General features: G+C 41.2%; 1 protein-coding gene across 1 annotated transcript in view; it reads left to right on the top strand.

Annotated features, from left to right (window-relative positions):
- Positions 1 to 25,367, top strand: part of CDK5RAP1 (CDK5 regulatory subunit associated protein 1) — a 36,483-nt gene extending 11,116 nt beyond the window's left edge. The window contains exons 6-14 of the mRNA XM_006089407.3: positions 3,763 to 3,973; positions 6,820 to 6,940; positions 9,576 to 9,806; positions 10,043 to 10,140; positions 10,965 to 11,020; positions 12,278 to 12,408; positions 14,398 to 14,547; positions 20,575 to 20,715; positions 25,085 to 25,367. Of these exons, the coding sequence (XP_006089469.1) occupies positions 3,763 to 3,973; positions 6,820 to 6,940; positions 9,576 to 9,806; positions 10,043 to 10,140; positions 10,965 to 11,020; positions 12,278 to 12,408; positions 14,398 to 14,547; positions 20,575 to 20,715; positions 25,085 to 25,174 (1,229 nt within the window). The 3' untranslated portion in view covers positions 25,175 to 25,367. The remainder of the gene's footprint in view (positions 1 to 3,762; positions 3,974 to 6,819; positions 6,941 to 9,575; positions 9,807 to 10,042; positions 10,141 to 10,964; positions 11,021 to 12,277; positions 12,409 to 14,397; positions 14,548 to 20,574; positions 20,716 to 25,084) is intronic.
- Positions 25,368 to 27,124: the final 1,757 nt, after the last annotated feature.

Genomic DNA, 27,124 nt, shown 5'->3' with positions numbered 1-27,124 from the left:
ATGCTGTTGTTTTTCCTTCTAGTTGAAGAGTCCCTCCTCAGCCAGCCTTCCTGTGGTTCTGGGTGATGTCCGTTCCGTCTTTTAGTTGTATTTTTGAAATGGTTGTTCGAGGCAGCAAACTCCGGTGTTTACCTATGCCGCCATCTTGGTTTTCAATATTTATCTTTTTGAGACTGACTTATTTCACTTAGAATAATGTCTTTAATTATGTGTCAGAATTTCCTTCTTTGTAAGGCTGAATAATATTCTATTGTATGTTTTTTTTTTAAATTAAATCTTTATTGTTCAGATTATTACATTGGTTCCTCTTTTTTCCCCACCATAACTCCCCTCCACCCAGTTCCCACCCCTCCCTCCGCCCTCACTCCCCACCCACTGTCCTCATCCATAGGTGCACAATTATTGTCCAATCTCTTCCCGCACCCCCCACACCCCTTTCCCCCCACAAGAATAGTCAGTCCATTCCCTTTCTATGTCCCTGATTCTATTATAATCACCAGTTCATACTGTTCATCAGATTATTTATTCAGTTGATTTTTAGATTCACTTGTTGATAGATGTGTATTTGTTATTCATAATTTGTATCTTTACCTTTTTTCTTCTTTTTCCTCTTCTTAAAGGATACCTTTCAGCATTTCATATAATACTGGTTTGGTGGTGATGAACTCCTTTAGCTTTTCCTTATCTGTGAAGCTCTTTATCTGACCTTCACTTCTGAATGATAGCTTTGCTGGATAAAGTAATCTTGGTTGTAGGTTCTTGCTGTTCATCACTTTGAATATTTCTTGCCACTCCCTTCTGGCCTGCAAAGTTTCTGTTGAGAAATCAGCTGACAGTTGTATGAGTACTCCCTTGCAGGTAATTGACTTTCTTTCTCTTGCTGCTTTTAGGATACTCTCTTTGTCTTTTGCTCTTGGCATTTTAATTATGATGTGTCTTGGTGTGGTCCTCTTTGGATTCCTTTTGTTTGGGGTTCTATGAGCTTGCTGGACTTGGAAATCTATTTCTTTCACCAGGTAGGGGAAGTTTTCCGTCATTATTTCTTCAAATAGGTTTTCAATATCTTGCTCTCTCTCTTCTTCTGGCACCCCTATAATTCGGATGTTGGTACGCTTGAAGCTGTCCCAGAGGCTCCTTACACTATCTTCGTATTTTCGGATTCTTTTTTCATTTTGCTTTTCCGGTTGGGTGTTTTTTGCTTCTTCGTATTTCAAATCTTTGACTTGATTCTTGCGATCCTCTGGTCTGCTGTTGGGAGTCTGTATAATATTCTTTATTTCAGTCAGTGTATGCTTAATTTCTAGTTGGTTCTTTATCCCAACATCGAGGGTCTCACTAGATTTCTTGAGGATCTCACTATATTTATCGGCGGCTTCTAGACAGTTCTTTAAAGACCCTAAAAGTGTAGTCTTGAATTCTATATCCAGCAGCTTGCTTTCCTCCATTTCTTTCGTTTGTGTTCTGTTTCTTTTTTTTATTCTTTGCTGAGGAGGACACTCTTGGTGCACCCCCTTGTGGTCTTTGTGCACAGTCTTGTTGTAGTTAAGCCTTGATTGTTGTAGTTATCACTGGGAGGAATTGACCTCCAGGCCAATTGGCTGTGAGAATCAGCTGTGTCTGCAGTGGGAGAACTTCTGTGCTGGAGACACCCCTCTGGGGCAAGACTTGCTTCAATGGGGCTTTGGTGCTCACTGAGTCTGCCCCCTGAGTGTGTCCTTTATGTTTCCAGGGAGCTGCAAACTGGATGGTCCCACTCTGACCTCTGGACTTCCTGGCTCCTGGATCTCTAGGGAGGTGCTAATCTAGCCTTTGCCTGTGGCTATCCAGCAAAAGCCTCCCTGCAGGGCTTGGGCGGGGCAGGTCCCACGGGATCAACAGGGCGGGGCTAGCAGTTATGGCTGCTCTCAGACTTGCCCTCAGAGGCTTTGCTTCTCAATGTCCTGGTAATCACTGCAAGCCCCTCGGAGCGAAAGCTGCCCTCGGGTTCCGACCGATGCCAGACAGTCCCGCTTCTCACGTATGAGTCTGGGTCCCTAGAGACTCACCCGGAACTGGAGCTCAGAGCCTGAGACTCCAACCGCCCTCAGCCGCCAGCCCGCTCCACATGCACTCCGCACCTCAGTATTTTGCTTCCGCACTGCGCCTCCTCTGAGTTTTGGTATGCTTTTCTCTTTCCTTCTAGTTGTAGAATTTCCACTCAGCCAGCCTTCCTGTGGTTCTGGATGATGTCCGTTCCGTCTTTTAGTTGTATTTTTGAAGTGGTTGTTCGAGGCAGCAAACTCAGGTGTTTACCTATGCCGCCATCTTGGTTTCTCTGATTCTATTGTATGTTTATACCACATCCATTGATAGACACTTGGGTTGCTTTTACCTTTTGGCTGTTGTGAATGCTGCTGCTATGAACATGGGTGTACAACCAAAAATAGTTCTTTAAAAGATTAAAAAACTTGTTTAGAGAGAGAGGAAGGGAGAGGGAGAAAGAGAGAGAGAAACATCGATGTGACAGTGAAATATCCATTGGGTGCCTCCTGCATGCCCCCTACCGGGGATTGAGCCTGCAACCTGGGCATGTGCCCTGACCGGGAATGGAACTGGCAACCTTTTCAGTGCATGGGATGATGTCCAACCAGCTTAACCACACGGGCCAGGGCAAGAATAGTTCTTAAACAAGTATTTTCAAAGGGTGTTTGTAATAAAATTGACTTTTTTATTAATTTGATAGTCTTATTAATAACAATGGTTTTTTAGTATATAGAACAGTGGTTCTCAACCTTCCTAATGCCCTGACCCTTTAATACAGTTCCTCATGTTGTGGTGACCCCCAACCATAAAATTATTTTCGTTGCTACTTCATAACTGTAATTTTGCTACTGTTATGAATTGTAATGTAAATATCTGATATGCAGGATGTATTTTCATTGTTAGAAATTGAACATAATTAAAGCATAGTGATTAATCACAAAAACAATATGTAATTATATGTGTTTTCCGATGGTCTTAGGCGACCCCTGTGAAAGGGTCGTTCGACCCCCAAAGGGGTTGCGACCCACAGGTTGGTGACCCACAGGTTGAGAACCGCTGATTTAGAAGCTATCAGCATAGATGGTTAACTAATTTCTTACAGGTTTTACCAGTAGCAAGTATTATGGGCAAGAAGAGGGATAAAAAGGGTAGAAATGTATATTAAGCTTTATTTTTTACAACATTTAAAAAAATATTTTTTATTGATTTCAGAGAGGAAAGGAGAGGGAGAGAGTGATAGAAAAATCAATGATGAGAGAGAATCATTGATCGGCTGCCTCCTGCATGCCCCCCACTGGGGATCGAGCCCGCAACCCAGTCGTATGCCCTGACTGGGAATCGAACCGTGACCTCCTGGTTCATAGTTCAATGCTCAATCACTGAGCCGTGCCAACTGGGCTAAGCTTTATTTTTAAAAATAAATTTCTGATGCAAAATGTTTTTATTTGTAACAGCAAGTAGTTTTCAATGAAAAAAAGAGGTGGTTCATGTTTAAAAAGGTGTTTGAATGGTGATTTAGCTTTTTTCTGGGCATTTAATTGAATTGCTCTTGAGCCCTTTCCCTGTGGAAGAAGCAGGTTCCAGTGCTATGAAAGTGTTTGGGCCAATATGAGGGATGATGCTAAAGTCTTGGAGAAGTTCCCGTGCCCTGGCCTCCAATCCAGCTGGAGATAATGTGTGGTGAGAAGCCAGGAGACCCAATGCATTTGGGAACAGGTGCTTATTTCTTTTCCCTCCCAGGTTGCATGGCTGAGAGACTGAAGGAGGAGATCCTCAATAGGGAGAAAATGGTGGATATTTTGGCTGGTCCAGATGCCTATCGGGACCTTCCTCGGCTGCTGACTGTTGCTGAGTCAGGCCAGCAAGCTGCCAATGTGCTGCTTTCTCTGGATGAGACCTATGCTGATGTCATGCCAGTCCAGACGAGCCCCAGTGCTACTTCTGCTTTTGTGTGAGTCACCGACCAAGAGACAGGGAGTAAACTTCTTTCTCACTTTGAAAATAACATGTTGCCCTAGCCAGTTTGGCTCAGTGGATAGAACATCGGCCTATGGACCAAAGGGACCCAGGTTTGATTCCGGTCAAGGTCATGTACCTTGGTTGCAGGCTCCTCTCTGGCAAAGGCCCTGGTTGGGGCTTGTGCAGGAAGCAACCAATCAATGTGTTTCTCTCACATCGATGTTTCTCTCTATTGTTCTCTCTATATTCTACTCTCTCTAAAAAAATCAATGGAAAAATATCCTCGGGTGAGGATAAAAAAATAAATAAAAATAACATGTTAATGTTATTACATTAAAAAAATTAAGCTCTGGCTGGTGTGGCTCAATTGGTTGCGTGTCATCCCATGCACTAAGAGGTCGCTGGTTCAATTCCCAGTCAGGGCACATGCCCATGTTGCAAGCTTGATCCCCAGGAGAAGGTGTGCAGGAGGCAGCCAATCAATGTTTCTCTCTCTCCCTCTCCCTTTCTCTGTCTCTAAAAAATTAATGAAAACATTAAAAAAATGTAATGCATGCACACAGTACAAAAGACAAAAAATGATGTATAAGACTTCCTCACACCTATCATCTCCAGCCTCCTAGGCCACATCGCAGAGGTGGCATGCTAGTTGTTTCTTGTATAATCCTTTGAGAAGTATTTTTTTTGGTTAATCTTCACCTGAGGATATTTTTGCATTGATTTTTAGAGAGTGGAAAGGAGGAAGAGAGACAGAAACATTGATATGAGAGAGACACATCGATTGGTTGTCTCCTGCATGTGCCCCAACCAGGGCTGGGGATCAAGCCGCAACCGGTATGTGCTGTTGACTGGAATCTTACCCAGGACCCTTCAGTCTGCAGGCTGACTCTATCAACTGAGTCAAACCAGCTAGAGCGAGAAGTGTTTTTCGCATATGTATTCATATACATAAAATGAGGTCTTTCCTACCCTCCCTCCTATACTTCTATTTTATCACATAGGCTTTCCTGATTCTTTTTTTCTCTTCCCTGATCTTTAAAGTTAAAAAAGCAATTGACAAAATAGTTTATATTTGTTGAAGAAAATGTGGAAAAGATAGAAAAACATAAAGAAGAAAGTAAGAATGAACTCTACCTCTACCACCTAATGATAAACACTATTACTATCATTTTGGTGTATGTCATTGCTGTCCTGTCCTTAGTGCTTATGTGTGTATGCTTTGTGTATGTGTTTGTTTATAAAAAAATAGCTCTTTGCATAATTGGTTTTATAACTTAAAAAAATATTTTTATTGATTTCAGAGAGGGAAGGAGAGGGAGAGAGAGAAAGATCAATGATGAGAAAGAATCGCTGATTGGCTGCTTCCTGCATGCTCCACACTGGGGATCGAGCCCAAAACCCAGGCATATGCCCTGACTTGGAATCGAACCATGACCTCCTGGTTCATAGGTCTATGCTCAACCACTGAGCCATGCCTGCCAGGCAATTTTATAACCTTTTGTTATTTAAAGTGGTGAACATTTCTTATGTCATAATATTTTCTCTAACAGAGATTGGCAAATTGGCTTACAGCCTGTTTTAGTAAATGAAGTTTTATTGAAATAACATCTGTGCCCATTTGTTTACATAGCGTGCGGCTGCTTTCACTACTGCAGCAGCAGTATTGAGTATGTGGCAGAGATTGTATGGTCTGCAAAGCCTAAAATATTTACTATATCATTTTTTTAAAAAAAAATATATTTTATTGATTTTTTTACAGAGAGGAAGGGAGAGGGATAGAGAGTTAGAAACATCAATGAGAGAGAAATATCGATCAGCTGCCTCCTGCACACTCCCCACTGGGGATGTGCCCGCAACCAAGGTAAATGCCCTTCACCGGAATCGAACCTGGGACCCTTGAGTCCTCAGGCCGATGCTCTATCCACTGAGCCAAACCGGTTAGGGCTTACTATATCATTTTTTGCAGAAAAAGTTTACCAACCATTTTCATTTTAATGGCTAGACAATACTCTGTTGTTAGAATGCTTAATAAAAATAATAGCTAACATTTATTTAACAATTCTTCAATGAACATCTTTGATACATATTAGGGTAATTATTTCCTTACAATAAATTGAGGCTTTCATGTATACAAGATGCAAATGAAAGAAAGTGACTTAACTTAGATACCTAGCATTTGGACCAGGAATGTGAGAAATTCAGACCCCTATGTTTTATTTTATTTTTAATCCTATGTTTAAAAATCCTATTTTTAAGGATATGTTTTTATTGATTTTTTTTTAAGGAGGGGGGGAAGGAGAGAGAGAGAGAGGAGAGAAACATTGACATGAGAGAGAAACATTATTGGTTGCCTCCCACACTCGCCCTGACTGGGGATTGAACCCACAACCTTTTGTTGTATGGGATGATGCTCCAACCAACTGAGCTACTTGGCCAGGGCTGCAGACCCCTGTGTTTTAAATCCAATGTCTCTGCTCCTTATATACACTTTATAATATTTATTTATTTTTCTGGTCTAGAAGTGGAAAGTTCAAATAATATGTAAATATAAACAGTAGCAAGCCCAAGTGTGGTATGTCTTCACCCATTCCTTCACCACTCAGGGTAATCACTATATCCACCAGTTATGGTTTGGTTTCTATCCTGGGGTTAGAGAATAGTTTTTAAAGATCAAAAAATATCTGCCTTAGTTTTTCTTAGATCTCGTATTGGTCCAGTGTGAGTACCTTGTCAAGAGAATTTAGAGCCAAAGGATAATACCAAGGGAATCGTGACCTGCTCCTTGGGTTGGATCAAGACATCCTGCTGCTGTTACTGAGTTCTGTTCTTTCCCCCCAGGTCTATCATGAGAGGCTGTGACAACATGTGCAGCTACTGCATCGTTCCTTTCACGAGAGGCCGGGAGAGGAGTCGGCCTGTTGCCTCCATTCTAGAGGAAGTGAGAAAGCTTTCCGAGCAGGTGAAAAGTTCTCCAGGCTTCCTTACGGAGAGTGTGTTTACGGGAGGATGAGGACAGCTTTCTAGTTTTGCAGCCTGTGCTATTTTTAAGCTGTACAAGTTTAAAACGGTACCTGGCCAGAAAGAAATACATGCCACATTGATGCCACAAATTATAGGCAGATCCACTGTGAAGTTTGCTTAGGAGTCAACACAGAAGATTGGAGAGAGTATGAGAGCATGAGTGTAGAATCAGATGATTAAGTATGAAGTCTGACTCCACCGTTCTCTGGCTCGGTGCCTGGGCACTGGTCATTTAACTACTTTCTTCGAAACAGTTTCCCCATCTATGAAAGAGGATAAAATAATACCTTTCTTGCCAGATTATTGGAAGGATTGCTATTGGAAGGATATGGTAGTTTAAATGTTTTTAAACTACCTGGCAATAGTAATTTTTTACAGAATGATTTATTGATTTGTCTATTCTAGGGAAACCTCCCATATCTTTTGTTCATTTTATCACTGGGCCAGCTTGCAGAGAATAGATGAGGCTAGTGAGTCAGATCAGAGGCTAGACGGAAGGTACCTACTGCCTTCCTCCTATTGGGAGCTGGTCCCTCAGCCCTTGAGGAGGTCTCTCCTCAACCCTAGGCACAAATCTTCCAGCTGTGCAGACTAGGACAGGAGGTGGGAATGTGGAGTTTTTCTTCTGTAGTCTCTGTTTCCTGACTTGGTTGGTTCAGGACAAGGGAGGCTAGCCCTCCTCCAGTTCTAAGTCAGCAGTTTGCTCGCTTTCTTACTCTCTGGCAGTGCTCTCTTCCCGCCGTCCCGTAATTCTCAGTTTTCGTAGTTTGTTCCCTGATTGCTCACATAGGTACTGTGAGGTATTCCCCATACACTACCTCTACAGGTGCTTCCTGGTCTAAATTAAACCAGGTGCTTCCAGGTGTCTCCTTCCAGGTGTCTCCTTCCTCTCCTCTTCCATCTACTCCACAGTACCAAAACTCACTCTCTCAAGATAGCGAAATTCTGTTTAAGTAAACTGAGGTGATGACAAAAACTCCCTCACCTTTCTAAGGTATTTGCATATAACAAAAGGAACTTAACATTAAAGTGAACCTTAGTGAACTCAGAGCCCACTAACTTGTGAAAAACTATGATTCTTCATTGTGTTTTAAAGGATCTGTTAATCACTTATTTATTTTACTTATAGAGTGTTTTGTTTTGTTTTTGATTCACACCCGAGGATATTTTTCCCATTGATTTTTTTTTAAATTTTTTTAGAGAGAGTGGAAGGGAGGAATGAGGGGGAGAGAGAGAGAGACAGAGAGAGAGAGAGAGAGAAAGAGAGAGAGAGCCATCGATTGGTTGCCTCCCCCACATGCCCTGACTGGGGATCAAACCTGTAACTGAGACATGTGCCCTTGACTGAGAATCGAACCTGAGACCCTTTGGTTCTCGGGCTGGTGCTCTAACCACTGAACAAACTGGCCAGGCCTAGAGTAACTTTTAAAAGATGTTTCTTTCATTTAGGTTTTTTAGACTACAGTTACAGAGAATAGAATATTTTCCTTTAACAGAATGCTGTCTATTCATTCACACAATGGTTATTGATTGGAAGTCATTTAAGTAAGCAGCCTTTTTTAAGCCTCTTTATTATCTTTTTATATGAAAAAAATGTACACAGGAAAGAGAGAATAGTATTGTGGCCCCTTTTCCCTAGCTAACAGTCACGTAAATTTTTAAATTTAATTTAATTTTTTAAAAAAATCCTCACCTGAGGATATGTTTTTATTGATTTTAGAGAGAGAGGAAGGGGGGAAAGAGAGAGAGAAAAAAACCATCAATGTACATAAATCAGTTGCCACCTGTATGCCCCCCAACCAGGGATTGAGCCTGAAACCTAGGTATTTAAGTGAGCCCTGACCGAACCCACAACCTTTTGATGCATGGGATGAGGCTCCAACAAACTGAATCACCTGGCCAGGGTTCACTTAAATGTAATAATTGTTACATTTTGCCATAATTGCCTTATCTATTTTTTGTTGTTGTTGATAAAGTATTTCAAAGTATAGCATGACATTTCACCCTTAAGTTAATACATCTCTAAAAAATAAGGAAATTTTCATTACCATTAATTCTTCTAATGAGATTAACAAAAATTGCTAAATATCATCTTAATCCTAGCCCACTCATACTCAGATTTTCTTAATTGTTCCGTAACTCTTTGCATTTGATTGTTATGTCTTTTTATATGTGTGTGCATTTTACTTAGTTTTATATCCTGCTTTGTTTGTTTTAATAAACTTTTTAAAATAAAGTTTTGGAATAACTTTAAATTTACACAAAAGTTGCAAAGATCAAGTTACCTCTTAATGTTAACATCTTACTTAACTTTGGTACGTTTGTCAAAACTAAAATGTACCAAATATGGTACATTACTATTAACTAACTTTAGACTTTTTTCCTGATTTTGCCACTTTCCCTACTAATGTCATTTTTCTTTTTCAGGATCCAATCCAGGATCCACATTGCTTTTAGTGTATCCTGTTCTTTAAAGTTAACATTATGACACAGCTAATTTTAGTTAGTGATTTGGCGTGCAGCTACCAAACTATTTTAAATTGCTCCCAAAATATTTATTTCCCGCTTTTCAGGGGCTGAAAGAAGTGACACTCCTTGGTCAGAATGTTAATAGTTATCGGGACAATTCAGAGGTCCAGTTCAACAATGCAGTGTCTACCAACCTCAGCCGTGGCTTCTCCACCAACTATAAAACCAAGCAAGGGGGCCTTCGTTTTGCTCACCTTCTGGACCAGGTCTCCAGAATAGATCCTGAAATGAGGATTCGTTTTACCTCTCCCCACCCCAAGGATTTTCCTGATGAGGTAAATATTGACAGTTAACTGTGCCAAACTGCTATCAGTATCCTTAAGCATTTCTGTCTGTGACAGACAGAACATGGTTTGAGCAAAAGTAGAGCATTTGGGTAATTCATGTGTTTGGTTTAATTAGCGTCTTAATTACTTGAAAATTAACTTTGGCAAAGAACAGAGGGGTGGGTATTCCTTTCTGTAAGATTCTTTGGTGAGACTTTGATGACTAATGTGTTCCATTTGACCAGGTCCTGCAGCTGATTCATGAGAGAGACAACATCTGTAAACAGATCCACCTACCAGCCCAGAGTGGAAGTAGCCGTGTATTGGAAGCTATGCGAAGGGGGTACAGCTTTTCAATGTCTCCTTTAGGAGCAAACAGTGTCTAAAATTCTAGCATAGTGTGCGGCACATAGTAACTGCTCAATAAATATTTGTTATATGAATAAACCCAGGGACATTGTAATTTGCTTTTGTTCACTAAGAATGTTTAGACTAAGGACTGGATCACTCATTTCATTTGCTTAGCATGTTTTTTTATTGAGCACCTACCATGTGGCACACTGAGATTTTAACATGAAGGTTTTTTAGGTCTTGGAATTTAGTATAGCTCTATGTGTTCACTTACTTTGGGGATAATAAATATTGCAGAGATAAGACTGAAAGGAGAATGTGACCGATAGCAAGCTGTAGTGTTGTTGACATTGGCAAAGACTTTTAGAGATTTATTTATTTATTTTTAATCGGCCCTTCCACCTCCCCCTCAAAGGTCAGAGTTCTCAGGCAGACTTGAAAACACTATTAAACAAGTCCTTGTCAACCTCCAAATTATTCTTGGTGATCTTGATATCCCTCTGGCCATCATCTTGGAACCAGAGAGCATATAAAATCATCTAGATCCTTTGAAATGTTTAATCTATCTTCATTATTAGTTAAATGCAGAAGGCTATTTAAAATAATTTATGTTCTTGAACTAAACATTCATAGGCCCTAAATTAGGTTACAGTATAAGTTTTGGATCATAAGATCTTTTGGATAGTTTAACTGATGGTACTGTCCTGTATGGGTGAGAAGTGATTACATGTGGTAGTTCATAGTGTTATCTTTTTATAGCATTCATTTAAAGAAGATTGGCTCATCTAAGTCTTTTCTTTCTGTTCTTTATTGCAGCTATTCAAGAGAAGCTTATGTGGAGTTAATTCATCATATCAGAGAATTTATTCCAGGTACATTTAAGGAATGTATTCTACTGAGCACATTACAGTGACCTTAGTCTTAGATACAGGCAACACCTGTGGCAGTACCTTGTGACACCTTTTACACTTATTTTGCTTCTCTTCATCTCTCTCTCGTCTTTTAGAAGAAGGGGGAGAGAGAGAAAGAGAATCATCGATACGAGAGAGAAACATCAATTGGTTGTCTCTCGTATGCACCCCAACCGGGGACCGAACCTGCAACTCAGGTATGTGCCCTGACCAGAAATCAAACCCACGACCTTTTGGTGTATGGGACAATGCTCCAACCAACTGAGTCACACCAGTCAGGGCTCTCTCTCTCTTTTACTTCTTTCTGATTTTTTAATGTTTTGGTCTTGCTAGAAATACTCAGAGATGTGGATCAGCTTATGGCCTCAGGGCTAAAGAGATTCATTTTCTATAGTTTTTGTGTTTCTGAGCATATGGGAGAGACCTTGTTTTTTCTTGTTAGTTGGCAAAGTTATATATGGTCTGAATTAGTTCTGATTTGGGGGCAATTGATATCTTTAAAAATGTGTACTTAGAGGTTATTTCCTATTTATCTTAACCCTTTTTCTTTCCTCCTAATAAAATTACTCTGTAGTCTTTTACTTTAATTTGGTTGATAATGTCTACATTTTGTCCAAATTTCTAATGATTGTAACTTGTATTATGCATAAATACTTTCATTTTGATGGGACAGGATAATGTGGAAGTTCTCTGGACTGCAGTTTTCTCATCTATAAAATGCAATAAATACTACTCACCTCATTGGATTTTTGGGTAATTAAATAGGTTAAGTTAAATAGATAGTAATGTGTAGCACTTAGCAAGTATTCAGTAAATAGTAGTCATTGTTACTATTTTAAATGAGCATTGTGTTAAACTAACTTCAAAAGTATATTTATATGGGGCACTGCCATGTTTTTACCAGATATAAGTACAAAGCAGGACCAATATGAGAATGTGGACTCCTACTGTGCTCCTAAATCCCACATTTGAAGTGAAAATACCTTTTCTAGTACTGAGGGGAATGTAGACTGAGAAGCCAGGCTCTGGCATGGGCACATTGTAGATAAGCAGGCCTATTCCCTCCTCACTCCACAGTGACCTGATGACACTTGCACATGGGCTGAATAGCTCCAGGAAAGCCCTTACAATTGCTCTCCTTCCCTCTGTAGCCTGCAAGTTCCAAAAGCCTCTCTTGAAAGTAAGCAGCTGTCCTTTGTCCTTGGTTGTGTGTCGCAGGTGTGAGCCTCAGCAGTGATTTCATTGCTGGCTTTTGTGGTGAGACAGAGGAAGATCACCTCCAGACAGTGTCTTTGCTTCGGGAAGTTCAGTACAACATGGGCTTCCTCTTTGCCTATAGCATGAGACAGGTGAGCTCTGGGATGGGGGAGTAACTACTTCTGTGCTGAGACTGACCTCATTTCTGACCAGTTTGGGGTTCACTGTAGATAACTGGAAAGTAAAATAAAGGGCAGCAAGGCAGCCCTTGAGAAGCCACAAGGATCTTACCATTCATTTCTTTATTTTATCTAATCCACCTGTCTGCTATTTTACATCATTCAGCAATTGGAGACGAATAATAATTACCTGTGCCAACATTTCTCTTTATTAGAATATTTGAAATTATGTGTAGATTGTTTAGAATTGGAATGGGGAAGGAGGGACATTATTCTCTTTACAAGAAATCTAAACTCATTTCTCAACATGCAGAACTTCCTTTTGGCCTACAGACATGATTTGTTTTACAGAGGCTCCTTGTCACCCTCCCAGCCATCCTCAACTATTTTTAGTTTCCATTTTTATAGGGCAGGTGAACTCACTGATAACCACTTTGGAGTTTCTCCTATAACACAGTTTCCCAGGTAAAACAATACAGAAGGAAACATTAATGATGAGAGAATCATTGATTGGCTGCCTCCTGCACATCCCCTACTGGGGATCAAGCCTGCAACCCAGGCATGTGCCCTTGACCAGAATCGAACCTGAGACCCTTCAGTCCGCAGGCTGATGCTCTATCCACTGAGCCAAACTAGTTAGGGCTGTTATGATCTTGTGTGTGTGTGTGTGTGTGTGTGTGTGTGTGTGTGTGTACTAGTATAAACATGCACGCATACCATGGTGTTGGGTGATGTAAAGGCTTTTCAAGGATACATTTTCTTATTTTTTTAAAGAATAGTTTATTGATTTCTAGAGAGAGAGGGAAGGAGAGGGAGAGAGAGAAACACCCATCTGCCGCCTCCTGCACACCCCTACTGGTCATCAAGTCCGCAACCACTGTATGTTCCCTGACTAGAATTGAACTGGCAACCTTCGGTGCCTGGGATGACGCCCAACTAATTGAGCCACACCGGCTGGCCAAGGATAAATTTTCTCTTCTTTTTTTTTGAACTAGGTAATATATGCTCATGGTGTAAAACTCAAAAGGTCAAAATCGTATGTAGTGAGAAATTCTTCCTTCTTCCCAGGTTGCCTAGTTTTTTAGTTCCTTCCCTGAAGGCAGCTGCTCTTAGCAGTTTCTTCTGCAAACTTCTAGAGATAGTTCATGTATTTAAAACATATTTATATGTATTCTTTGTACCCCAGAGTTATTATACATGTTCATTTGTACCTTGTTTATTTCTGTTAAGAGTATATTTTGGGGCCCTGGCTGGTGTGACTCAGTTGGTTGGGTGTCATCCTGTGCATCAAATGTTTGCTGGTTTGATTCCTGGTCAGGGCGTATGCCTCGGTTGTGGGCTTGATCCCTACTTGGGGCGCATACAGGAGGCAACCGATTGATGTTTTTCTCTCACATTGTTGTTTCTCTCTCTTTCTCTCTCTCCCCCTCCCTCCTCCCTTCCTCTCTCTCTAAAAATCAATTTAAAAAATCTTTAAAAAAAGTATATTTTGGAGAGCAATCATATCAGTATATATAAAACTATCTTACTATTTTTTAACAGCTGTGTAATATCCATTATGTAAATAATAATTTGTTTTACTAGTTACCTATTGATAAACATTTAGGCTGCTCTGCATCTTGTGACTTTATAAACACGTGGCTAAGTAACTTGGTACATGAGTTACTTAGTATATGTACAAATGTAATCTTTATTCTTAGGACATTCTATAAAAATGTTGAAAACAATTTTGAGTCTGTAATTTTCATGTGCTAAATTTAAAGTTTAGGCCTTGCAAAAATGGTGATTCCACTGCATAGCTACCTTTTTCTCTTAGAAGGCTCTCAGAACTAGAGAACCTCGGGGTAGGGCCTGGGTTTCCTGTAGACATGTCTGTAACTTGCAGGTGGAATGAACATGGTCTCCCGCTGTGAATTCTATAGGTCCTTGGTGACCTCCCTTTTTAAAAAATGTTTTTTATAGAAGACACGGGCATATCACAGGCTGAAGGATGATGTCCTGGAAGAGGTAAAATTAAGGCGTTTGGAGGAACTTATCACTGTCTTCCGAGAAGAAGCAACGAAAGCCAACAAGACCTCTGTGGGTTGTACCCAGCTGGTGCTGGTGGAGGGGGTGAGACCATTTGTATCTACATACATTTTGTTTATTTTTTGTAACACAGTATGACTCCCTGTATTTAGATTTTCTTTGATTCCTTTTATCAGTTATTGTGGTTGTCAAGTATACAGATCCTGTATATGTTTTGTTAGATGTACACCTACGTATTTCCTGTTTTTTTTTTTTTTAAGGTATTGTAATTGGCTGTTGTTTTTAATTTCAGGTGTCTGTATGTTCATTGCTATAATATAGACATAATTGAGTTTTGTATGTTTATCTGTATCCTGTGACCTTGCTGAATTCATTTAATAGGCCTAGGTGTTTTTTGGGTAGTTTTCTGTGTAGATGTTCTTTTTTCCTTCCTGATGTTCCAGGGTTCCCCCTTTTATTGTTTCCTTTCTGTGTGCAGTGGTCGCCAACCGATGGTCCGCGGACCACTGGTGGTCTGTGAGGTCCGAAAGGTTGGCGACCACTGGTTTAGAGAACTTCCTTTCGAACCTCGGGCAGCAGATTCCATTTGTTTTCATTTATCTTAGAATGTCTTGATTTCTCTGTTCGTTTCTGAAGGATATTTTTGTACTAAGTGAAAGCATTAGGGAAAAGTATGTGTGTTCCATCTTTCTGGAAGCTGTATCATATGTATATTTTTAGACCCAAAGTTACTGTCTGTCTTTAATTCTTTCTTAGAAATGTACTGAATTTCAGGAAGTTTGTGGTTTCTGTAGGCTTCTGTGGTCAAGCCTGGGGACCTTGCCATCATTTAGGGAGAGCACTAAACAAATGGGATAAGGGGTGAGTTTGGGACCCTGACCACTTGTGAAGCTGCATGCTGCAGCCAGTGGAGAGGAGGGAAAAGAGAGAGGGCCCTTTCTGTGACCTTTTCCGAGTTCTGGTTTGGGAGAGGAGACTCCTGCTCCATGCCTCAGGATATGGCAGCATCAAAGCCACCAATTGCCTGGTGTTCGTGTTTGTTAGGACTCTCTGGTAGTGAGTAACAGTAGAAATTTGTTCAAGTCATTCAGGCTAAGCTAAAAAGAGTTTTGGGTTTTTTTGGTACAAAACTTTATGGAGCCCAAGGGCAGGAATACTGTCAGGTGTCTGGAAGGGTCTCTATCCAGCCTGGGAAGTCCTTGAGGCTCAGACTTTCTTGTCTCCTTAGACCCACTTTTCCTGCTTCTTCATTTGTGTGGCAGAATAGAGCAGTCCTGTAATTCTTGCATTTTTATGTTATTATTCCAGCTATTCACAGACCAAAGTTTTGTCTCTCAGCCTCAATTCAAATTTCTAGGAGTGGGAACCTGATCAATTTGGCTTAGGTTAGGGATTTTCCTGTGGTTCAGTCCAGCTGTGGCTGATGGATGGTGCTGCTGAGCTGGTTAATACTTCGAAAGGTGTTTGCCTCACTAAGAGCTTTGTCTTTGTGTCAGTTGTAATTCTGGAGATGTGTACGTGTTCATGTCTGTTAGCAATCTACATTTTATCCAGTAGGAATTAGGTCTTATATTCCTAGCTCTCGTCACAAAAGGTCTACTGTACTTGTCTTTTGAATGAATGAAGGTTAAGTATTGAAATGTTGCTAATCTTTGTTCCTGATTTCATCAGCCCCACAGAGAGCCCATAGTAATTAAATGAACCAAAACAAGGTTTTCTTATGCATCGCACATAAGCCATTATTCACTTGGGGCTAGATTGCTATAACCAGAGTGGCAGAGAAGAGAAAGATAACTCATGCATACTGAGCACTTATGTCTGCCAGGAGATATACACTTAATGGTCATCAACACATGAGTCTCACCACAATCCTTGGAGGTAGTGCTGTTATTAGCCTCCTTTTATACATGAACAAATACAATAACTATTGATCAGCTGCTTCCTGCACGCCCCACACTGGAGATCGAGCCTGCAACCCTGGCATGTGCCCTGACTGGGAATCAAACTGTGACCTCCTGGTTCATAGGTTGATGCTCAAACACTGAGCCACACCAGCCGGGCTCCTTCTTGTGTCTTTGATCACTTAAGAATACATGTAGTCAGAGCTTGATTTTCTAAGGGCAGATTATGTGCTCTTTGGATTATTATTTTAAACATTTTTATTGATTTTTTTTAGAGAAAGAGGAGGGAAAGGGAGAGAGAGAGATAGAAATATTGATGAGAGAGAACATCTGTTGGCTGCCTCTTGCATACCCCCCACGAGGGATTGAGCCTGAAACCCAGGCATGTGCCCTGACTGGGAATTGAACCAGTGCCCTCTTGGTACATGGGTCGACACTCAATCATGAGCCACAACAGCTGGGCTGGATTTTTGACCAGTTGTTTTAACCCGTCAAGGCATCACTCAGCCTGTATAATGTAAGACGCTTACAGTAATGTTCTTTTGTCCTTCCCCCTTATCTTTTGTGCTCTTGTTGTTATAGATTTTTACTTTATATTCCAAAATATATTGATATTTTTGTTTGAACAAGTATTTTCTAAAGATACTTTCTAAATGAGAAAAAAATCTTTTGTATGTACCCCCCTTTTTTTAATCCCTTGTGTACATTCAAGTTTGTATTTGTTATCATTTCCTTTGTGCTTGAAAAACTTCCTTTAACATTTCTTATACTGCAGATCTTTTGATAATGAATCTTCTCAGCTTCTGTTGGTCTGAAAAAAATGTTTTTTCATCTACCTTTTAAAATATATTTTCATTGGTTATCTATTTATTTATTTTAATTCATTGATTTTAGAGAGGGGGGAAGAGAGAGAAACATTCATTTGTTGTTCCTCTTATTTGTGCATTCATTGGTAGATTCTTTTTAAAAATTTTTTTATTGATTTTAGAGAAAGAGAGGAAGTGGGGAGAGAAAGAGAGAAATATCGATTTGTTGTTTCATTTCTTTGTGCATTCATTGGTTGATTCTTGTATGTGCCCTGACCGGGGATTGCATCCACAACCTTGCGTATTGGGATGATGCTCTAACCAACTGAGCTCTCTGGCCAGTGTCTCATTTCAGTTATTGTATTCTTCTTTTCTGACTGGTTCTTTTTTATGGTTTCTATCTATTTATGCAAGTTCTTACTTATTTCATATATTCTTCCCCTAAGTTCATCAAACATCTTTATAACCAGTGTTTTGAACTCTGTATCTAGTAGATTGCTTGCTTTCATTTTGTTTAGTTCTTTTTCTGGAGTTTTGTCCTATTTTTTCATTTAGGACATGTTCCTTTGTGTCCTCATTTTGGCTGCCTCCCTGTGTGTTCCTATATGTTAGTTAGATCTGCTACATCTCTCCATTGTGGCGGTGTGGCCTTATGTAGTGGGTGTCCAGTGAGGCTCAGTGGTGCAGATTTCCTGGGCTGGGAGGTTGGTGCTCCAGAGGTGTCTTTTGTGTGGCTGTGTATGCCCTCCTGTTTTAGCTGAGCCTTGATTGCTGTCGGCACATCAGTGGGTGGGATTGACTTTCAGCCTGACTGGCTGTGAGAACTGGCCGTGACTATAGCAGATGAGCTGTAGTGAGGGGGTTGACCCCACGGAGTCGGAGTGGAATTCGCTGTAGCAGGGCTCTGGTGCCTCCTGAGTTCACCCTTTGTGTGTGTTGTTTGTGCAGCTAATTGTGTGCTGCTGCCAGCCACCAGGTGTTTTGTTCCTGGGCTTCTTGGGAGAGGTCTAGACCTCCCAGGTCATTCGCTGCCTGTGCCTGGCCTGGGTCCACCTCAGAGGAGCTACAAAGTGATACGCAGTTGGATATGCCTGCTCTGGGTTTAAGAATTCCTGGGTGAGGCTAGCTGTGCGCTGAGGTTGGCTGCCACTAGTGCCAGGTTTGGGTCGAATTAACAAGAGGTACAGTATATGCCAAGACCAGCCATTGTTTGGGGTTTGTGGACCTTTGAGAGATTTTAGGAAAGCCCTCAGCACTGGCTGAAGCCGGCCACTTGTGTAGGACTGCCACTAAAAGAGATTCTGCTCCAGCATGAGTTGGCTGGGGTAGGGTCTCAGGGAATCAGTCACCAGGGTGTTAGGCAGTTTGATGGAGGCTCAGACTTGGCACCCTCCTCTGCCTGTGCCTGTGGGCTGTGTGTGGGGAGGGCTCAACAAAGGAATCACGGTACCTGCCAGCACTTCTGTCTGGGAGAGTGCTTTCCCTCCAGCCCTGGTACTGAAGCTAGACAATTCAGTTCCTCCCTGTAAGTCCCTGGTGCTTTTTGAGCTGCTCTCTCTTCACTGGAGCTTAGGGTGAGTATGAGTGAGTGCGGCCCTGTGTGGGCTCTTTAAGAGGATGCCCGGGTCTACAGCAGTCTTCTGTCTCATCCAGTCGAGTCCCTGCTGATTTTTACAGCCTGATGTAGGGACTCTGTCCTGGCACTGGTGCTCTGGGCTGGGGAGCCCAGTGTTGGACTGGGCCCCCTTGCTCCTCACGGGAACCTCCACAGCTGAGATATACCTCCCGAATCTTCTAATTAAAAAAAAAATTTAAATTATAGTTTACATTCAATATTATATTACTTTCAAGTGTACAGCATAGTTTTCTCCTGAATCTTAACTGCCACACATGAGTGTGGGACCAGTCTGTTTTGCATCTCCACCCCTCTTACCAGTTTTGATGTGGCTTCTTTTTTTCTTTAGTTATAGGAGTTCGTTCAGCTCATCTTCAGGTGGTTCTCAAGGGTGGTGGTTTTATAATTTCCTATAATTTCGATGTGGTTGTGGGAGGAGGCGAGCACAGTGTTTATCTACTCTGTCATCTTGACCAGAACTCCGTTGGTCTGTTTCTATTGACTGATTCTTCTGCTGATTGTGGGTCACATTTTCCTGCTTCTGGGCATATTTAGTGAGTTTTGATTGGATGTTGGACATTGCAGTGTTCACTTATGAGTGTCTGGATTTTGCGTTTGGCTTTGTTCTGATAGGCAGTGATGTTACAGTTCCGTTTGATCCTTTCAAGGCTTGTTTTTAAGCTTTGTTAGAAAAGCTTTTTTGTTATAGGGATAGTTTAGCCTCATTACTAGTTTTTGGCTCTTCTGGAGTCAATACTGCATGTCCCAAGGAATCAATGAGGACTATTTAGAGGTAGATCAAATGATTCCCAGCCCCATGTGAGCTCTGGGAATTCTCAATAACTTCCTTTTGCCCGACTTCATGGAGTTTCCCTCTATAGAGGAACATGTAGTAGTATTCAGCAAAGACTCAAGGGATCCCTTTGCACACTTCCATAGCATTTTCCTGCTTATCTCCCTCGTGTCTAGAACTTGTCCCACAATTTCTAGTTATGCAGGCTTCCTGTACTCCAGTCCTTCAGTCCAGAGAAATCACCATGCTCTGCCTTGAGATCTCCCTCCCTGCTTTGCATACTCGTGCCTTCTGGCAAAACGCAGGGGTGATTGGAGGGCTCATCTCATTTGTTTTCCTTCTCTTGGGGATCATAGTCTTATGTGATCTCTGTTCAAAATCTGAAAAAAGTTATTTCATACCTTTTGTCCAGTTTCCTGGTTACTCAAGGCTTGAGGATAAATTTGGTTTTTGTTACTTCATCATGGCTCTAAGAAAAAGATTTGTATATAGTCTAGAAGTTAATTCCATCATTCTGGTTTTATTATTCTCCTGGCCTTGTTTTCTGCATGTGTGATGGAGACTCTGGTTTCAAGTCTACCTATTCATCAGGGGCACGTAATCCGGGCCAAACAACCCCAGAACATTCCTGAGTGATTACTGTGAAACTGCTGGATAAAGTGAACATTGGTTTGTGAAGAGGATCACCCATATGTCCTTGGTTTCAGGCCTGTTTGAGGGCCATTCCAGCTGAAATGAGTTCTGTAATCAGACTCATTGATTGAGTCATTCACTAATGTAGAGTCAGCAAAACTTTATTGAATTTCTGTTGTGTGCCACGTATTGCCCTTGTTGGTGGGGCAGTGGCAACACTTAGTCTTCTTCAGAGATTCCTTGGTTAAGGAATGCTCTCTGAGTAAGACCCTTAGGGGTCTGAGACATAGAAGGTGTACTTTCTGCCTTCCAAGAACTGATGACTATGACAGGTTCATACAGTCTCCTCTGTTCTTTCTGCAGTTCAGTAAACGCTCTGCCACTGAGCTATGCGGCCGGAATGATGGAAACCTTAAGGTGATATTCCCTGATGTAGAGATGGAGGATGCCACTGACTCTGAGCTCAGGGTCAGAGCTCAGCCTGGGGACTATGTGCTGGTGAAGGTAAGGTGTCCTTTTGGGCTTTTGGCTTGCCCTCTGAGTGGGGTGTTGGATTGAGTAATTTAGGGAAATGAAATTTTTTCTTGGAGAAATTCTTTAGTAAAATAAAACTCTCTTCTCAATCTAAACAATGGAAGAGCACCTTGAATTAAATTTTAGACTGTTTCTAACTAATGCCTTCTTGTTTTTCTTCTCTTTTGGGGAATTTGGTGAGGTTGGAGTACATGGTAGCATATAGTTTCTGGGTGCAGAGAGGCCCGGAAGTATAAGTGATTTTTAGTGGGTTGATAGTTCTCTGAAGCACCAGGAGTTTAAGGAGCTTGCTCAGGGTCACACACCAGCACATGGTAATGTAGGGATTTAAACTGAGGCAGCTCAGATCCTGAGTCCACATTTTTAACCATCGTACTATTCAGTCTTTCTCATAGTTCTCTCTGCCAGAGATCAGCGTGCCCTTCAAGGTCTCTGATGCTCCAGGCATCCCTAACTTACATGTGCTCCAGTTTCCTGGGTCTCTTCCCTGGACTGACAGATCTAGCTGAATGGCTGTGGAATTTCGCCTTTCTTCTCCCCCCACCCCCGCACCCCTTCTCCTTCACTGGGATAGTCCTCCTTTCTTCTCTCCTTTCTTCTTACACTTTCACAGGTCTGCTGTTGCCATCTTCCTTTCCTTCTGGTCCTCATGTCCACTTTGCTCCAGAACCAGAGGCTGGCAGGACACACACTGATGAGGCAGGCAGGAGCAATGCTGCTTCTCCAACACTGAGCTCTGGAGCATCTGCAAAAGGGAGAGCGGAGAGAGGGGTTTCTTTTTCTGCTTATGTTGCTCAGTGTTTCGTTCTCTTACCTATTTCTTAGTGCCTTACTTTCTACTCAGCTTTCTGTGCTTGCTCTTACTGTCACCTTCGTCTTAAATCATGGGAGCCATGGTCCATGGCTTGCAGCTGAGGGAGGCTCATTCCCTGGCACATTACGTTTTTGGATTGACCAGGAAATTTTTACCAACACGGTACTTTTTCTGTCTGGCCATCTGACAAAAACTTACAACACAATCAATTAGCTAGTTGGTGACTTTATGATCCCACTCCCTTCTGTCCTTGTCCTGACTGGGGATTGTTTTACTTAAACATTGCCTAGGCATTTTCTAAGTAGAATAATTCCTACTAAGCAGCAATGTGATTGATCTAGAAACAATCCCTACATTTGGTCTTTTTTTTTTTTACACTGTCTTATTTCTCTCTCTTTTGAATGTTTGTTTCTTTGATTTTCAGTTGCCTTCCCAAACCTCTTCCTGTCTTTACACTGTAGCTAAGGGTTATTTGAAAAAAGGAATAAGGTTGGTGGACTGGGTTTTAGTGTTAGTATGATATTCTTTTGTAAAATGGAAAAATTCCATTTGTTAAGAAAGGTGGAAAGTTATGCTGTGTTGCTTGCTAACTCTCTTTTATTCCTAAGTGACATAAGCCCCACAAGTAAGATTTAGTGGGAGCATTAAAATGAAGAAGGAGCTGTGGAACCAGGGATCTGTTGGCTTTTGCTCTCTGTTGCTCATCTCTGCTGTTCTCCTTTGTCTTCACTTAAAGTTTCTGGGCTGTGCGTTAACCATTGTACTACTCCCTCATAAATTTCACTTCCTTATCTCTCTTCTATGGTGCTTATTTGATTAGACCTTAACTCTGGTAAAAGTTGTTATCTGCATCTGCCACCCTATCAGCTGAACATTTCTGGGGGAAAGCACAAAGTTAACCTGTATTATGTAGGATAGGTCAGATGATGGTGATTGAAAACTCAAAATATAGGGGGCTTAAATAAGGTAAGCATTCTCCTTCTCATAAAAATCTAGATATAGAAGGTCCAGGACTGGTGATTGTGATGGCTCCATGATCATAAAGGGTCCAGGGCCCTTCTGTTTGTGTTCTCTCTGTGTGTGTCGCCTCCGTTCTGAAGGTTGCCTCATGATACAGTGTGGCTACTCCAGCTGCCATTCCCATGCTCTAGGCAGCAGGAAGGAGGAAGAAGAAAGGGGAAGGGCATGCCCTCTTTCTTTCAGGACACTGCATAAGTTCCACACACTATTTCTACCATAATAACATACCTCACCAGGCTTCAAAGAATCTGAGAAATGTGACCTTTCATAACCTGGGCATGTGCCTTTGACCAGAATCAAACCTTTCAGTCCACAGGCTGACGCTCTATCCACTGAGCCAAACCAGCTAGGGCCCCACTCTCTTCTTAAATCTTCATCTACCTATCCAAACCCTAGTCTCAGCTGATGTCTGCCATATATTTTATAGAGAAAATAGATACAGTCAGATGAAACCTCATTGTGTCATTATTTCCACCAGCTCACTCACATCTCTACCATACATGCCGTCTGCTCGCCTGGCACTCTACAGGGAGCATCTGCATCTTCTGTCAGTGCTGTTCCTTGTGCCTTCTCTTCCATCCTTCCCATCTTCTCAAGATAATTTCACTTTCCTTTCTCTCTTGCATCTTAATGTGGCTAAAATAGAATGAATTCTTCCCACTTTCCTGCAATTTTTGTCTTTTTAAGACTTCTCCATCTTAATAAATGGCACCACTCACATGCTCAAGGCAAAAATCTGAGAATCATCCTAGATACTTACTTCCTTGTACTCCCATCCACAGTCCGTCTGTTTCAGCTCTTATGGAGTATATCTTGAACCTGACCATTTCTTTTCATTTCCAAGTCACCATCGTTTTGTAGCTGGGAGATTGCAGTATCCTCTTCACTGGTCTTCTGCTTCTGTATTTTAAAATTGAATTATTTTATTAAAGTATATCATAAATGTAGAAAATTGCCACATTACAAGGGTACTACTTGGTGAATTATCATAAAGTGAACCTACCCATGTAACTAACACCCAAGTCAAGAAATAGAATATTTTCAGGACCCCAGACACCCCCCTTATGTTCCTACCAGTTGCCCTGCATCCTGATTTCTAATGCCATAATTTAGTTTTGCCTATTTTTTATTGTTATATAATTGAATCATACAGTACATATACATTTTAAAAAATAAGTTTTTATTGATTTCAGAGAGGAAGGGAGAAGGAGAGAAAGATAGAAACATGGATGAGAGAGAAACATCAATCAGTTGCCTTCTGCAGGCCCTCTGCTGGGGATTGAGCCTGAAACCTGGGCATGTGCCCTGATTGGGAATTGAACTGGTGACCTCCTGGTGCATGGGTCAGTGGTCAACCACTGAGCCACACCGGCCGGGCCAGTATATATTTTTGGTGCCTGTCTTCATTCCCTCAAACTTATGTTGTGCAGTTCATCCATGATTATACAGGAGTGGGCAAAAGTAGGTTTGCAGTTGTTTGTATGGAAAAAGACATGCAAGTTATGATTATTACAATAGCTTTATTAAATCTGTGTTTCAGGTACTCACAACTGTAAGCCTAATTTTGCCTACCCCTGTATTTATCCATATTATATGAATATACCACAACTTATTTATGCATTATACCGTTGTTGGCCATTTTGGTTGTTTCCAGTTTGGAGCTATTATGAGTGGAATTGCTGTGATTGTTTCTGTACATGTGTTTTAGTGCACATACATTTTCATTTCTGTTGGGTATATGGCTTGGAATTGCTGGGTTATAGGATTTGTATAATAGAAATAGCCGAGGAGAGAGGGGAGGGGGAGATGGGAAGAGATTAACCAAAGAATTTATATGCATATATGCATAGCTTTTGGACAAAGACAATAGTGTGGTGAAGGTCTGGGATGGTGTGGGAGCAGGGTGGAAGGGGGGGATGGGGAGGGGAAATGGGGGACATCTGTAATACTGTCAACAATAAAAAATTAATTAAAAAAAAGAAATAGCCAAAGTGACTACCATTTTTTAAAAAAAAATATTCACTTGAGGATATTTTTCCATTGATTTTTTAGAAAGATACCCACTGGTACCTTTGGGGTTACATGCTTTTAGCTCTTAATTAGAGATGAAAGAGCCTTTCTCACCAAATTTTGGCCTTAACTATCCTAAGGAAGGATTTGATGGGTCCAGCCTGGATTACAGTTTACCACAGAGTTAGGAGGGCAGGGTCTGTGATGGGCAGCTCACAGCTGAACCTTAGTTGGTGCTGGGGAGGAGCCATCTCCCCAAAGAAAAGAAATGGCTGTTTGGGACTGACTACTTTTGGACTTTTAAAATCATATGCATTACCATTGCATCGAGCATCTCTTCCTCCCTGGATTGGGGGCATACAGGAACCACACAGTGTCTGCTGGCTGGCGCCCCCATCAGGTCCCTTGTTGTGGCCGCTCCTCTGGAGGCTCCACGTCATATACCTGTGGTGCAGTCTTGGTTACCTTGCCTTCTCCTGACTGATTTTCTTTCAGATTACCTCCGCCAGCTCTCAGACACTTCGAGGACATGTGCTCTGCAGGACCACTCTGAAGGACTCCTCAGCCTATTGCTCACCTGAGTGATGACTTCAGAGTTGATGTGGGCAGTCCTTCCCACCAGGAAGGGAGATATGACTGGTCACTAATGAAAGAAGTAATGAAGCATTGAAGACAAGCTGCAAGTGGTGAAGCAACTTTGTTAAACGGAAAAATGCATCTCGTTGCTGCTATATGAACAGCCGTTATAATCATTAAATGTACCTAAACTAAAGTGGTCCCTCTGTCTCTCTACATGATTATCATTTCTTCATTGGTAAGTGTTCCTGGGATTTTCTCTAGACCAGTGATGGCGAACCTTTTGAGCTCGGCGTGGCAGCATTTTGAAAAGCCCTAACTTAACTCTGGTGCCGTGTCACATATAGAAATTTTTTGATATTTGCAACCATAGTAAAACAAAGATTTATATTTTTGATATTTATTTTATATATTTACATGCCATTTAACAAAGAAAAATCAACCAAAAAAATGAGTTCGCGTGTCACCTCTGACACGCGTGTCATAGGTTCGCCATCACTGCTCTAGAATGTCTGTGTTAAGTGATTCCCAAGCCAGTTTCTGCTGTGGACACTGCTAACCCCTCTGGTTTTCTCCCCTGAATCCTAGGAATTAGCGACTGAAGGAGAGGCCAAGGTGGAGAGAATCATTTGCTTGGGAAAACTGCTCTAGATCTTTCTAACATTTTGGTTTGATGACATTGACTCACCTGCTTATCTCCTCATTTTATTCTCATATTTTACCTGAGGATTTCCCTCTGGGCCTCGTTTTTAGCCGTCAATTCATTCCTTGCCTTCAGGGCTGACAGCACTTGGAGTTTTGGAAGACATCAGACTATGGTGCAGTCTTGTATTCTGAAGCTCTGTTAATAGGAGAATAAACATTTAGAATTTTTATGTTCCCTTGATTGATTCCTTTGTTATTATAAAATGACCTCTTTAACCCTAGTAATATCTTTTGTTTTGAAATCTACATTGTCTAATATTACTATAACCACTTTGGCTGACTCCTTCCCTCCCTTTTTATTGAGATTACAATTCACATAGCATTGATTTCACCATTTTAAAGTGTACAATTCACTGGTTTTTAGTATTTTCACAAGGTTGTGCAACTGTCGCCACTATCCAATTCTCTAACATCTTCATCTCTCCAAAAGAAACCCCATACATGTTAGTGGTCACTCTTCATTTTTCCGTCCCTCTATCCATTGGCAAACATTACTATATTGTCTGTCTCTGGATTTGCCTATTCTGGCCTTTTTGTATAAATTTAATAATACAGACAGTCCTCGGGTTACATCAGACTTGACATACGTTGTTTCGTGGTTATGTTGCCATCTCCCATTTATTTTTTAAAAAGTTCCGTCATTTCAACGTATGTACATATGTGCTTTATGTTTTTTATTATTTATTTACCACAAGTAAAGGTCAGGAATTGTTATCTTTCTTGTAAATTTTTTTACTGTTTCACTTCATTACTGCTGTGTATGTGCTCCATGTGAGTGATGTAGTGCTTATGTAGGTGGACAGAGCTGAATGTGATAGTGTGATTTGGACTTTATTTTGAGGAACAGATCTCCAATGTAACCCGAGGACCTACTATATAATATGTGGCCTGTGTCTGGCTTCTTTCACTAAGCACAGTGTTTTCAAGGTTCATCCATGTTGCATAATGTGTCAGTACTTTGTTCCTTTTTAAAAAATATATATATATTTATTGACTTCAAAGAGGGAGGGAGAGGGAGAGACAGAAACATCAGTGATGAGAGAGAATCATCAATCGGCTGCTTCCTGCACACCCCACACTGGAGATCAAGCCCGAAACCCGGGCATGTGCCCTGACTGAAAATTGAACCGTGACCTCCTGGTTCATAGGTCGATGCTCAACCATTGAGCCACGCCGGCTGGGCTTATTCCTTCTTTTTTAATGGCTGCATAATGTCAATGTAATGCTAATAGAATGTATTGATTATTAGTTCAA

Source organism: Myotis lucifugus, unplaced genomic scaffold (genome assembly GCF_000147115.1).
Source record: "Myotis lucifugus unplaced genomic scaffold, Myoluc2.0 scaffold_60, whole genome shotgun sequence".
In the NCBI taxonomy this organism is placed as follows: Eukaryota; Metazoa; Chordata; class Mammalia; order Chiroptera; family Vespertilionidae; genus Myotis; species Myotis lucifugus.
This window is presented reverse-complemented; position numbering and strand designations above follow the sequence as displayed.